This window comes from Thalassophryne amazonica, chromosome 12 (genome assembly GCF_902500255.1).
Source record: "Thalassophryne amazonica chromosome 12, fThaAma1.1, whole genome shotgun sequence".
Taxonomy (NCBI): domain Eukaryota; kingdom Metazoa; phylum Chordata; class Actinopteri; order Batrachoidiformes; family Batrachoididae; genus Thalassophryne; species Thalassophryne amazonica.
The window spans coordinates 45,767,052-45,782,049 of record NC_047114.1 but is presented as its reverse complement, the minus strand read 5'-3'; the positions used below and the strand labels follow the sequence as shown (position 1 = coordinate 45,782,049).

The following is a 14,998-nucleotide window of genomic DNA, read 5'->3' as shown; positions in this document are numbered from 1 at the left end:
TATTTCATGAGATGTCCAATTGGCTTTGCCTCTTTGAATGGAACATTCGCCAAGTTGAATAGAACACTTAAACGTCTGTCACCTTGACTATTGGAATTATAGTTATCATGAAGACAAAGCAGTGCTATTCCTTCAGTCAGTGGAAACGCTGTCATTTCGTCATTGTGTTTTGTCGACAATCAGAAAATATGAACTTTTCTTCAAATCTATAATGTACCTGAATGACCTAAATCATAAAAAATTGAAAGTGACTACACTTTTAATCATTGGAAATAATTTGGTACGAGATACACAGTACAATAATACAAGAACTCAAGAGGGTCCCAAACACATTATTCAAGCACTTTCTATAAGATTTGGGTCCATCAGGGCATTTCTCCAAAACATGCAAGTCTTTGCTTCAACAGATCTCTACTGTAATGCAAATACGTGTGCAGTGGTAACACTTCAGTAACTTTAGCACATGAATAAAAAACATAATCCCCAAAGGCAGCCGAGCACTGTGAAGTTCATTCTTCTTATTTTTTCCTTTGAAATGGCAAAGATCTACTCTTCAGGCTACCGCTTTGTGTTGGAAGAGAGCGGCACCTCACTGTTGGCAGGAGAAGCAAGTATTTGAAAGGAGCAAAATCCCCAGTTACATCAGATATCTATGTTACATGGAGCTTGGGTTTCTTCCATCTGTTTCACTGCTAAAGATGGGTTTATGACGCTGCACACCAGGTATCTCTATGGGCAAAAGTGTAAATATGCACTGACACCACCCACATGGACCTACTCACACACACACACACACACTGAGATGAGACAAAGATATGTAATAATGAAGACACACTGAGGTACGCAGACGGGAGCAAATGTGACTTTTACCCATTTAATGTGCATGTCAGAAGGAAGGTGCCACTCCAGGATAAAAAGGCACATCGTTGATTTTGTGACAGAACAATAATGATTAAAAAAATTATAATGTAATACTAAAATACCCTCAGCCGTATGAGCATTGTCTTCTTTATATAGGCCTTAACGATATATAGGCCTAATCTGTCATTTTTCTCTAAAATTCTGGAAAAGGTGGTTTCACAGCAGCTCTTGGACCACCTTACTGAGAAAAATCTTTCTGAGCCACTGCAGTCTGCTTTTAGAAAATATCATTCCACAGAGACGGCTCTCACTAAAGTGGTAATTGATGTTCTGCTTGCAAAGGATTTGGACACCACTACGGTTCTGGTGCCGTTAGTGCCCTTGCATGGTTGACATCATACCTGACCAGTCGTTGTCACTGTGTTTTGTACAATAACACTACCTCTAACCTTAGTGACATGAAATTTGGGGTTCCACAGGGGTCCTTCTTAGGCCCCCTGCTTTTCTCCCTTTATATAGCAACCCTTGGCCACATATTGTGGCGTTTTGAGTTTACCTTTTATTACTATGCTGATGATACTCAGTTATACATGCCGATAACTGCTGGTAATCTTGTTCAAATAAAATCCTTAGAAGATTGCCTTGCAGCAGTGAGAAGTTGGATGTCTAGAAACTTCCTACTTTTAAACTCTGACAAGACTGAAATGATGGTTCTTGGTCCAGTGAGACATCAGCATCAATTTGACCAGCTAACGATTACCTAGGCTCATGTGACATACATCACACTGACAAAGTGAGGAACCTTGGGGTAATTTTTTGATCCTTTGTTGTCCTTTGACCTCCACATTAGAGATATTACCAGGAATGCTTTCTTCCACCTGTGAAATATAGCGAAATTTAGTCCCATCCTGTCTATGGCTGATGCTGAGACCCTGATTCATGCAATTGTTTCTTCTAGATTGGACTACTGCAATGTTCAATTTTCTGGTTTACCGCAGTCCAGCATTAGGGGTCTCCAATTGGTTCAAAATGCTGCTGCCAGACTTTTGACAGGAAGCAGAATGTTTGACCACATTATAGTCATTTTGGCATCTCTTCACTGGCTTCCTGTCCCTGTGAGATCAGATTTTAAGGTTCTGCTCTTAACCTATAAAATTATTTACAGACTAGCACCTCTCTATTTAGCTGACCTAATTAAACCCTACGTACCAGCCCAAGCTCTGTGTTCTCAGATCGCAGGACTACTTTGTGTCTCTAGGGTGAGTAAAAAGTGTGTGAGTCACATAGCCTTTGGGTCACAGAGCTTTCTCTTTTCATGCACCTGCTTTTTGGAATGATTTCCCTGCGTCAATAAAACAGTCAGATTCTTATTCAGATTCAGCACTTATTTTCCCTTTCGTATGCTAGCATACTGGCATAGTATGGTACTATCCTGTATATTTGTACTGTCAACAGTGTTGGTAGCATGGCACAAGCAGAGGGTCACCCCTTTGAGTCGGGTCTACTTGAGGTTTTTCCTTACCACTGTCACCTTTGTGCTTGCACTAGGGGTAGTTAGGTTAGACCTTATTTGTGTGAAGCGCCTTGAGGGAGCCTTATTGTGATTTGGCGCTATATAAATTAATAAAATTTATAATTTGCAATTGCTTAATTGGTATTCCAGTGCACTATATATATATATATATATATGGCCTGCCAGTATATATATATATATATATACTGGCAGGTCATTTGTTATCCTGTTTCATATCAAAATAACAATATTCATGTCCATGACTAAATGTAATAAAACAAATACATCACAGTTGTACACATACCACAATTTGATATGTGTACAATTGTGATGTATTTGTTTTAGTATATTTAGATTTTGTTGTGATTTGGCACTTTATAAGCCGATTAAATTGAACTGAACATTTTATTGAGTCTTAAAGTACATAAATATGAATTTGGTCACTGGATCCTTAAACTTTGTACATAATAATCTCTACATGCTGAATCCTTGATCTCTGGACATAAATAGGAATAAACAAAATCTGTAGTTTTTGTCAAAAGCATTTCCTTTCAGACATTGGCATGAATGTGTTTCCATATATCTGAGCTGAGCTCTTACAGCTGCTGTGCTTCACTTCAGGATGTAATTTGAAAAGAAAATACAGCACATTTCATTTTGGGAGGAAAAAAACGTTTTAGTCGATTGTAGTTTCTTGTCTGTATTACATTTGGAAAGAGGTGTCATTTTATTTAAAGCGGCGATTCATTTTGAAGTTATTAATTCCGACTGGACACTGTCTCAGCCGTGCAGCGTTTCGAGCTGTGTGAACAGAACGGAGGACGATTCTCGTTTCTTGACAGCAACAAGACAAGAGTCCCAGTTAGTGACTTTAATCCACACAAAAGTGACTGACGATATTTTAATGGCTTTGCGAGGGGTTAAGAAGCGGCTTGCCGTTTCTGAAGAGCAGTGAAGCAAAGAACCAACGAGCTACTGGATCGAAGCATTGCTTCAATCGTTCATGGTTTCAAAGTGGAGCCGCGCTGCAGAAATGGTTTATTACAGACCAAACCCTGAATATCCGACTTTATTTGTATGTCCGTATGACTCTGAAACTCGGAAAAATCCGTATAATTTACGGACTATAGGTCCACCGAAAAGCTGTGTTCACCGCGGGGACACGTTCGGCTATTCAAGATTATTCAAGATTTTTTTTTTTTTTTTTACCGATGACGAACGATGCGTAAAAAAAAATTGACCGATGCAGCTACATCGGTCCAAACCGACCTGGATCCGGGCCTGATCCTGTAGAACCTTGTGCCGAAAATGTCCATTCAAAAGTTCCGCGTCTTTCTGCATTTTGTTTTGTTGTGCATTGTATAGCCTGTACTTTTCTCGATCCTCGTGTCGTTTTCTGTGTGAACTCAGCTATCAGCAGGAAGCAGCAGCATAAGCTCGCCCCCGACTGACGCTTTCAAAATAAAAGGCAACGAGCAACAGTCATAAAAGGCTAAAAAAACAAAACAAACAAAAAAACCGCAGCGTTAAGGGGAGGAACAAAATTGTCGGCGATAATGACCTCAATAATTAACGCAACGTTAGCGCGTTAATGTTGCCCAGCCCTAATATATATATATATATATATATATAAACATTTATTATTTGCATTAGTTAGTAAAATCCTATTGTCTTATGTAGTTTGTACATGTTCAATCAAGCCCCTTTATTTTATCATGTGATAATTTCACAGGGACCACAATGGAAATAAGCATTTATTCTTTATTGTGCTATCTGTATATCATTGTTATATTCACCTCTGCATGTTTATATTGATGTTCCAGAATAAACACAATCACAATCATTCAGTTAAGCAATCAATCAATCATAAACAATGTGTTATTTATGTTTTAATGGCGTCTGCAGGAGGGCATGTGAGCGCGCATACATGAGCGTTTGACCAGCGAGAAAGTTAGCTTTGAGTTAGCGTACACGCTGACGTCCACAAGATGTCTTGTAAATCACTCCATAGGTGTTATCAGGTTCCAAAAACAGAGTTTTTGCTTTTAGAAATGTTTATTTATTGCTAGTTTTTACATAATATATGAGAAACTTGTTATATTTTCACATATTTGACAAGAGCGGAAGTTAGCTTTGAGTTAGCAGAAGTTAGTGTGCACACTAACATCCGCGAAATGTCTTCTAAATCACTCCAGAGGTGTTATCAGGTTACAAAAACAGCGTTTGCAGTTTTAGATGTGTTTATTTCTTGCTAGTTTTTACATAATATATGAGACACGTTATATTTATACATAAACAAAGCGGTTTGGCAGCACCAGAGAGACTAGCCACTGATGTGACGGTGCTGCTCTACTATGACTGGCTGTCACTCCTGCCCCTCAAATAAAAAAAAAAAAAATGGATTTGCATGATTCATAGCATACAAATATGAAACAGAATGTGACATTTTAACCTCTTGAAATAGGTCAAGGTTTGCCATCTTTGGACTTGTCCAAGGTCTGTGTCCCAAGAATGTTCCCTGTGAATTTCAATGACTTATATGCTACAGACAGACAGACAGACGGATGCACGCATGGACGAACAGACGCAAAGTCTTTGCAATACCCCATGGCCATGTTTGATGGCCTCGGGTAAAAATTGTGTGAATTTAAGAAGAGAATTAGCTAGAAGCAAATACACAAAAAATGTTCTTTTATCATGCTGTAACATCTTTTTCAGCAAGTTAATATGGGTCAACAGGTGTCTTCCATCCATGTCCTTCTGAGGAGTCCCTTCAGGCCGGGGTTTTCGTCTGTGCTGCTGTACATCAGCATTGCCTCAACAAACATTCAGAGATGGCTGCACGACTCGCCATTACAGTTCCAGTAAGTCGCCACTGAGGGCAGTGCACTATACAGCACCACAAAATGCAGTAGAAGAAGTTTGATGTGAACATCAAACACTTTTCATACTAATTAGCATAGGATCAAGACAGTTTTGAAAGCATGCACCAATATCGCACATCACAGCATCCACTACACTACGGAGTCTACTGAGGTAGACAGCCGGTCTGTCCCCACCTCTCAAATGTAACCATCTTTCAGCAGCAGCCAGGTAAAACATGGGCATCACTTTGGGCTTTTTTAGCCAAAGTGGTCATCAACACAGAAGCATCTGTGTGCTGGATCATTCTCAGAGAAAAAGGACACATGGCCAAAATGTGGTTAACTCTCTATGCCTCACCGATGGTTCTGGGCAAAAATGATCATTTACAATGGTTCTGGAGCTGCATGCAGCTCTTTTGCCTGCTGCCAAATGACGCTCGCAGTGGCGTTGGCAAAAAGTAAGGCCCCGTGTCCATAATTGCTTTTTTCTGAGCGGCAGCCTATTTTTCCAGTTGCTCTAAATGAGAAGTACGGAGCTGTATGTGGACACCTAAATAAAAATCGCTGCACTCCACTTTTTTATTATCAGAGCACTTCACTTTTTGGTATGGCTGTTGTTGTAGACAGAAGCACACAAACAACAACAACAGTCAGCAAACTTGTCACACACACAATTTATCACAATAGAGACAAAAAAAAACTCATCCGTGAAAGCAGATTTGACAGATGCTATGCACCCACTGAGGGTGAGTACTTTTTATTGAGTACTTTTCATCATGGCATGTGAGCTGAGCAGTGTGAGTGAGCATGAAGTGGACCTGAAGGATTTTAAATTAAAATGCCTCAACGGTTTTTTTTTTCTTCTATCCATAATTTCATCCTCTGACTGTGGGGCTCGGCACCAATCCCCCAGGACCTGTGATTAGAGTAAGCAGGTACAGAAAATGAATAAATGAATGAATAATTGTTTCCTCTGTGTTGTTCAGATGCCAAGTGGATGTACAGTACAACACAGCAGAGTTTGAAAAAAATCTGCCTTTTATGGTCACTGTGGGGCTGAAGCCTATCCCAGTGTTGGATTTCTTCTAAGTAACTCATGAGCTTTATCCAATATTGTCAAGAAACAGTGAATGACCACATAGGAAGAAGACGTTAATTTATCTATAAGTGTTGTGAAAGCCATCCGTGTTCTATACACACTTACTCCAATTAAGGTCATGGTGGTGGGGGCTGGAGCCTATTCCAGCAGTCATAGAGGATGAGGCAGGGTACAACCTGGACAGGACGCCAGTCTGTCGCAGGGCCACATATAGACAAACAAACACATTCACACCTGCATGCACACCTACAGTCAAACAGAACATGCAAACAAGAACATGCAAACTCCACATAGAAAGGTCACAGGTGGGAATCAAACCCATGACCTTCTTACTGTGAGGCAACAGTGCTAATCACTCTACACCGTGCTGCCAAGTGATGTGAAATTTGATATTTTTGATGTATTTTTTTACTCTGTCCCTCAAATACAAATATCATCTGGAATTGTCTGAATATTTCATATGGAGACTGATACACAGACTGTGTGCCACAGCCTGTGGAGCAAAAACAAAAGAGTGCAGTCTCTAACTTAGATAAACTATATCAGCTGCGTCATATGTGATAATCTGCTCCCTCTGTCCAACAGTTAATAAAGCAGCCGAGCTGTTTGTTGGTTAAAGCTTGATCACAGTGAAACTGTTTTGATAGTGTTACAGTTTACACATAACACAAATATAAAAGTGTAGAGCATCTGACCATTTTGCACAATATGACCCTTTTAAATTTGAAGAAAGCAAGCACTAAAGCAGTACCGTGTAATGTAAGTGTGTTCTGAGTGATGCATTAGATTATAAGAGACACTTACGGGAAAATACAGAAGCAAAGCTCCAAACAAGATGACCTCCAGCAACATGAGGCCAGATGTGCGGACGCTCTGTTAATGAAGAGAGAGAAACAACACAATGATGGACTCACTCGTATCTGATAAAAACACCCATGTTTTCCCTTGTACAAAAATATGAGCAGAGACAGAATTGTTACAATGCAGCTTACTGTATTTTCTGGAGTATAAATTGCTTTTTTTACACTAGTTTGAGAGGTCCTGTGACTTAAACTCCAGTGCAATTTATACAGTACCCATAATATGTTGTAATACAGGGGTGCTCAAGTTCGGTCCTCGAGAGCTACCTTCCTGATACTCTTAGTTGTCTCCAATGAAAGAGTCCTTAGCAGGCTTTTAATGAGCCTTTCATTGGATTCAGGTGTGTTGGAGCAGGGAGACAACTAAGAGTATCAGGAAGGTAGCTCTTGAGGATCGAACTTGAGCACCCCTGTTGTAATATATTGCAGATCTTCAACAGCCTTGCATGTGTGTGAGAGAGAGAGAAAGAGAGAATGTCTTTAGCAGGAAAACAGGAAATATTCATTCCATCTTTGCCTGATTGATTTTCTTTATCTTGTGTAGTAATAATTTCATTTCATACTCGATTTGCTGATTACATATGAGTATTATATTATACTTGTATTTTGCATCAGCTGGTGTGAATCTGCGTTGCTTCAAATGGTGGACTCAGACAGATGTGTGCTAGATGTTAATTAAGCCTCAGGATTTGCTAATATAATCAATCAATCAGGAATGTCAAGTCGACTAATTCAAATTAAAAGTGAAATTTGTAATCACCCAGTGACATATAAAGGTTTGCATGGAAAATGCCAGTTAGTAAGACATGTTGAGTCTCAACGCTATTGAGGCTCTGCTGAGATCCCTCCAGTGTTTTCAACAAAGGTAAAACAATACTATGGAAAGTGGTGTATGAATTCCACTTGTGTGAACCCCACTGTGTCCTAACCACTCAATGAATGGTCAGGATTGCTGATTCAAGTAATTCTATATTGGGCAAAAATGACACCAATAACAACAAAAAAAAAGTACTTCTTGCATTCACGTTAGAATATGGTAGTCAGTCAAGCACATGTTCTACTGTTTTTAATGAGAGGATGATGGGAATCCTGCCAGTGTTGGCCGTGAGAGTGCCTGTTAAAAGTTAAAAATCTCCAATATTTTCTCTTGCCACAGTGGTAAGGGGAAACCAGATTAATGGCCTATCCAGTATATTATTGCTGTATTCCCAATTGGAGAATGTCAGTTGCGGGAAACATTTTCATGTAGGGTATTAGGTTCCTTCCTTGCCTACATGAAGGGAAGAACACATGATGCATTTCTAAATGATTGGTCCAATGTCTGGTGTAACAGCTGAAGTAATACCCCCTGCCCAGACTGGGCTATACCCCAGGGTATGTATTATTTGAGCTAGGCTATTTCCTAATCAAAGTTAACCTTTTCTGGTGCCTAGTAAGAGGTTAGCCATTTTCTACCCCTTCAACTCTTTACAATGATGCCTCACATTCACCCATTCAAACAAACATAGATAGATAGATAGATAGATAGATAGATAGATAGATAGATAGATAGATAGATAGATAGATAGATAGATAGATAGATAGATAGATAGATAGATAGATAGATAGATAGATAGATAGATAGATAGATAGATAGATAGATAGATAGATAGATCTTTACTGTCATTGTCATTAGACAATGAAAGGCAGTTTAGCAGCTCTTCATTCTCAAATTAGCAGCATAAGACACAAAACAATATAACGGCTGTCATTTGATTGGTGCTTTGTATGTCACATGACATGGATTACTCTTCCCATTTGTGCTGCATTGCATTTAGAGTGCAATTTGGTTCCATTTAGACTGCAAATTTGGTTCCATACATTTAGTACCATTGCACTCTGCATGCACGCACACACACACACACACACACACACACACACACACACACACACACACACACACACACACACACGTGTGCACATGCACACGCATATATAAAACAAATCCACTGCACTGTAAGCCGTCTGGAGGCTGCTAGCAGGCAGTTAGAATGAAAATCTGGACTAATTTCTCTGATTTTTTTTTTTTTTGCTGCACTGAAGATATACACAGTGCTTTTTTTTGGTAGTACATGCACCCACAGGCATGTCCCTTTTGTGTGAGCATGCACACGGGACAATGACAGAAGTGAGACGTTTTAATTGAGCTAACTGTTGGTGCTAGTTCTTGCAACACACACCCAAAATCCACTCCGCTGTAAACCGTCTGGATGCATGAAAAGCTGAAAAGCTGACATGATTTTTGGTTGGACTGAGGAACTACACAATTTTTTTCTTGTTTTTATGGAAGTCCGAAGTCAGTGCACTGCATCACTGGGCTACACGTCACAATCTGGACTTTAGCAGTAGTGGAACACCAAAATGTAAGTCCCTTTTCTGTTGTTTATAAATTCATAAAATATCAAATGACAAGGATCTATTTTAGCCATTATATAAAACAAATAATGAATGTTTTTACATTCTTTCAATGGAACGAATATTTAATTCGGTGAAAGCTGGAACATACCATTCAATGAGGCCAAGCCGAGTTGAATAGTTTGTTCCAGCTTTCACCGAATTAAATATTCGTAACACTGAATTCATAAACATTCATTATATATATGGCAGAACAGTTATATACAGTTGTTTACATAGTGCGAAGATCAAAATGGTGCAAACTACATACATATATATATATATATATATATATATATATATATATATATATAGTGCAATGAAGTGATTTATAATATTTCTGCTAATTGAGGAATATCTGTTACATTTGCTATGCACAGTGACATTTACCCCCACCTCACCTTGTTCCTCCTTAAGTGGTAGACTGCTACCATGGCGGCCATGTCCAGCACCATGCAGAGGCCCTGGAAGGAGACCACAGCAAACCGCAAAATCCCATCTTCCTGGACCAGACACGGTGTGTCGTCCTGGCAGTAGACACAGCCCTGCCTGCATGGCAGGCATTTGTTGGACACCTCGGGGGCCTCCTCTTTGTTTAGGTTGAGCTCTTTACCTGAGGATATAGACATATAGGGCCTGTTCTAGTGCAGTTTGGAAGAGTGTGTGGAAGAGAGGAAATATTTCACATAATAAATCCCAACTGCATGAGGTGGTAATGAAAGGAACGCAGCCTTTATATAAATATGAGTGTCACGAAGGAGCCAGTGATAAAATATTGTGACACTGTTTATCACTTCACTCTGCACATTTGCTATGATAGCAGCATTTGAAAAAAGGCATGCAACACAAATGGGATTTATAGAACGCTGTCAATAAATGACTTGATGAAACATGACAATCAGTCGTGTTTGCATTTTGATTAATGTGTGTGCTGTGTGTGATCCAGTGGCAAATGGTGTTTCTAAAAATCACTGTGATAGATCTTATACCGCAACAGTTTTTAGAAGAAAAACCCATTTTTCCTGTTAATTACATAATTTTTTAATGTTAGTTTACTGTCTTAATGTATTTATAAATTGATTAGGTTGTTGTTATCATATACATATCATTATTATTATTATTATTATTATTATATTTTATTTTTACTTCTAAATTGTCATTGAATTTTTAAATAGACCACAATGTAAATAAGTTGTTGTGAAAGTGTAGGAACACAGACCCACAACAGGGGGCGCAATGAACAGACAATGGAGAGAGTAAATAACAAGATTTACTACTGAAACAAGCACGAGTAATACAACAAACACAATTTGGGGTCGAATCCGCTGGTGTCGTGTGGGCAGGCTCGAAGGTAGGAGACGTCTGTCTCAGTCGAACCGGAACCACCCAGATCTCCTCTGCCACCGAACCCTGGAAATACTGGAACCGCCAAGTCCCGAATTCCCAGGTGGCCACTGCCTCCGCTCGTCGGATCCGGTACTGCTGGCAGGAGAGAGCAACAACACACAGGAGTGGATGAACGCACCCAGTAACAGAGAGGGGAGAAGCCGCCTCCACCTCTTGGCAAAGTGTAGCAGGAAGGTGAGTACTTATCCAAAGAATGAGGTTGTCAGTAGTCACCAGTCCTGAAAAAGGTTTTAACAGTCTTAGCTGATGATGCAATGTATAACTGCAGAGAATACTACCTTGGTCTTAGGCGATATCTCGGCACTGAGGTGGAGACGCCGTCCTCCTGATATACCTCGGTGCTGAGTAGAACAGCTGTGTCTGGTGATGGGTGACAGCTGTCACCCAGGCTACTCCCATGATGCGGCAGCGCCCTCTGGTGCCTGGAGCCCGCACTCCAGGCAGGGCGCCCTCTGGTGGTGGTGGGCCAGCAGTACCTCCTCTTCAGCGGCCCACACAACATAAGTGTTTTCACTTTCTTGTCATCCATGTATTTTTAACATATTTACAATTATATTAAGTACTTACATTAAACTTACTAAATAAAATGACGCACTCACACTTTTAACGCTCTGGGCCTGACGCCATCGTATACGATGGCTAAGACCAAGCTTTACTAAATTATAAATGACTTCTTAATGATATGAGATAGAAACTTGCTTTTTTTTTGCTGAAAAGTTAACTCTGCAGACTTTCGAGCCAACCATCGGCCATCTTTGTACACCTCATAGAAGCTGTGTGATGACGTGTGCAATGTGAGTGTCCAATCGGAATTGGTTGACCGTCACAAATCTAATCGTAGGGCAGATTCACCTCAAGTGAAAAGCCAAAGATCGTTTTCAGGAGTGATATGTTACTAGTTGGCCCCTGGGTGCTCCAATGAGTACATACTATTGGGCTCCAAATGCACCCTGCGCCATTATGCACAGCAATCAATGAAAGCAGATGGAGAGCCTCTGATGACAATCTCACGTGCTCAAACAAAGAGTGTGTAACTATCAGGATAGCTCCACTAGTTTGCATGTGAATGTTAGTGGATAACTCTGTTGCTTTTACTATGAAGACAAAAAACACATAGACCATTTTGTATATATTGTTCAAAATGTGCATTTGTGTTTATTGTTTGAACCTTTTTGTTGTACAGTCTTTCACACAAGACCTCAAATTACCTTTATAAAGTGTCAAAGCAGTTGTTTATTATAGTTTGCTGCAGTGCATTTTGAATAAATGTGTGTGGAAAATTATTTTTCGCTTTATATTTTCCTTGCCTATTTTTGATTGTAAACCTATATTACACTATATTCTTAAAGCACAGATTGTCCTGAAAAAAAAGAGACATAAAACTTGATTGTGGGATGCAGGGAGAGCTGTTAACAGCAATAATAAAACATTTATGCCAGGCGAGGGAACTGTCCAAAAAAAAAAAAAAAATGCCCTCGGACCACAGAGGGTTAATATAAAGATGATTTACCGCTCCCTGCTGGAATGGCATGTGAGTCCAGAACATTAGTTAATATCTGTCGTTTCTCCAAAAATATTAGTCCAATCAACGTTCTGTTTTGGCAGCGTTCATCCTTGACTCAAAATACATAAGTGCACCAAACGGCAAATGTCAGCTGTCCTCGGTTTGCCTGTGATCAAAGTTATGCACACCCACACACATGCACGCACACACAGATGAAGTGGTATACAGGAGGATTTTTATAAAAAGAAGGCCTGAAAGTTTAGCTGCAATTTTCCAGAAGGTATATCTGCAAGCCTAGATTTGATCTTTTTTGGTGAAAGAATATCCTCATCCTACTCCACTATGAAGCTAAGAGTAGTGATGCAAAATGCAAAATTCACACTGTGCATAATTTCTCCAATCACAGCCACATAAGCCTTTAACTTCTTCTGGGATGTCAGGGTGTCTTGGTGGCTTTCCTCACTCTTCTCCTTCTTGCACAGTCAGTCAGTTTTTGAGAACTGTCTACTCCATATAGATTTACCATAACGTGCCATACTGTTTGTATTTATTCGTAACTGATGTAAATAAAGTCCAAGACATATTCAGTGGCAGTTTTATTATCAGAGAGCCTCGTCCACAACACTATGCACTATGCACTGAGCACTATGCAAATTCTCAAAATTTGGAAATCGGCTTTTGTCACACCATTATTCAAAGGTGGTGACCTAACAATCTTAAATAATTATAGTGCAATTTAAAAACTCTGCATCTTATCAAAAATTTTGGAATCCTTAATAAATGAACAGCTGAAAGAGTTTTTGTATTCCAACATTTTATGCAAATTTTAGGAAAGGTCATAGTACCATAACAGCAACATTGAAGGTGATCAATGATATCTCGACAGCTCTTGACAATAAGCAACATTGTGCAGCGCTTTTCATTGATTTGTCAAAAGCTTTTGATTCTGTAAATCATATTTTACTCAAAGAGAGATTGATCAATATTGGACTGTCTAAAAAGGCAGTTGGATGGATCTGTAATTATCTCACTGATAGAAAATAGGAGTGGCCCCAAAACAGAGCCTCGGGGCACTCCTATTTACTATCTATGTGAACAATGTTGGCCAGGATCTTGTGGGCACCAGTTACAATTTTTACGCTGATGGTTATCTACAGTTTTGCAAAAACTCTTAGTGCTAGTGTTTTTACATTACAAAATGCTTTTAGCATAGTTCAAAACATGTTTCCACAACTGGATCTTTCTTTAAATGCAAATAAGAACAAGTTGATGCTATTTTCAAAAACAATCTGCAGATAAGTCCCCCAATTATCACTCTTTAAGGGACAGAAATCGAAAGAGTTAAATCTTTTAAATATTTAGGTATTTTAATTGATGAAATCTTGGCTTTAAAGGACATGTTGAACATTTGGTTAGGAAACTGAGGCTGAAAACTGTTTTTTACTTCAGAAATAGGCTATGTTTTTCTTTCAATGCAAAAAAGAAACTTGTAGCTGCAACATTTTTACCCATTCTGGATTATGGTGACTTCATTTATATGAATGCCCCAATTCAAGTATTGAAATTACTGGATTCTGTTTATCATGCTTCGTTGTGGTTTATTACAAACTGTAAGCCTCACACACACCACTGTGAACTTTACGCATGTGTGGGCTGGCCAGCATTGGAGAATCGTAGACTCACTCACTGGTATGTATTCATTTATAAGGGTATTCTGTGCCTGCTCCCTTCATATTTGTGTGAATATATTCAACCAAAAGCAGTTGGACTGTATTCTTTGAGCTCACAAGATGCACTGCTATTGTCTGTACCAAGTGTCCGTACAGAAGCTGGTAAGGTGGCATTTCAGTATTCTGCCCCCACAACATGGAACAAGTTACAAAAAGACTGGAAATTAAAGGAACCAGTTTCAATAGGCCAGTTTAAAATTTTGCTCAAAGGTTTGGAAATGAAAACCATGGATTGTAAATGTTTTTAAATAGTCTTAAGAAGTTGTTATGAAATTGTTTGTAATGTCCTGAATTGTTGTGATTTGTGCCACTGTCTTAGCCAGGACTCCCTTGAAAAAGAGATTAGTAATCCAAAGTCATTATATTTTGTTGGCCTCTCTGGCATGAAAAGATGTCAAACCTTTTTTTTTTTTTGGTCAGAGCTTATAATTGTTGTTTCAGCTATCAAGTCCAAATATCAAAACCTTTATCGAAGTGACCAAAAATGTTTCATGAATTCCTCCTCCATAATTACCCATTCATCTGTTATTTCAGACTGTGTTTCTGTGTCCCCTTTCACATCTGTCCTTTCGGCCTGTTGCTAGGGAACAATGTAAAATCATTTTGCACTCGGTTTTCGTTTCTGGGATGCATGAGGGATAATAGTCAGGTTCCAAGGAGAGGGAACTCACGGTCGCCATGCAAGTGCCATCCAAGCTGCAGTGATTCTGAATGATGGATCTGCATG

General features: G+C 39.3%; 1 protein-coding gene across 1 annotated transcript in view; it reads right to left on the bottom strand.

Moving 5' to 3' along the window:
• Positions 1–14,998, bottom strand: part of gpr158b (G protein-coupled receptor 158b) — a 246,658-nt gene that overhangs the window by 51,774 nt on the left and 179,886 nt on the right. The window contains exons 4-5 of the mRNA XM_034182769.1: positions 10,032–10,243; positions 7,142–7,210 (exon numbers count right to left, since the gene is read on the bottom strand). Of these exons, the coding sequence (XP_034038660.1) occupies positions 7,142–7,210; positions 10,032–10,243 (281 nt within the window). The remainder of the gene's footprint in view (positions 1–7,141; positions 7,211–10,031; positions 10,244–14,998) is intronic.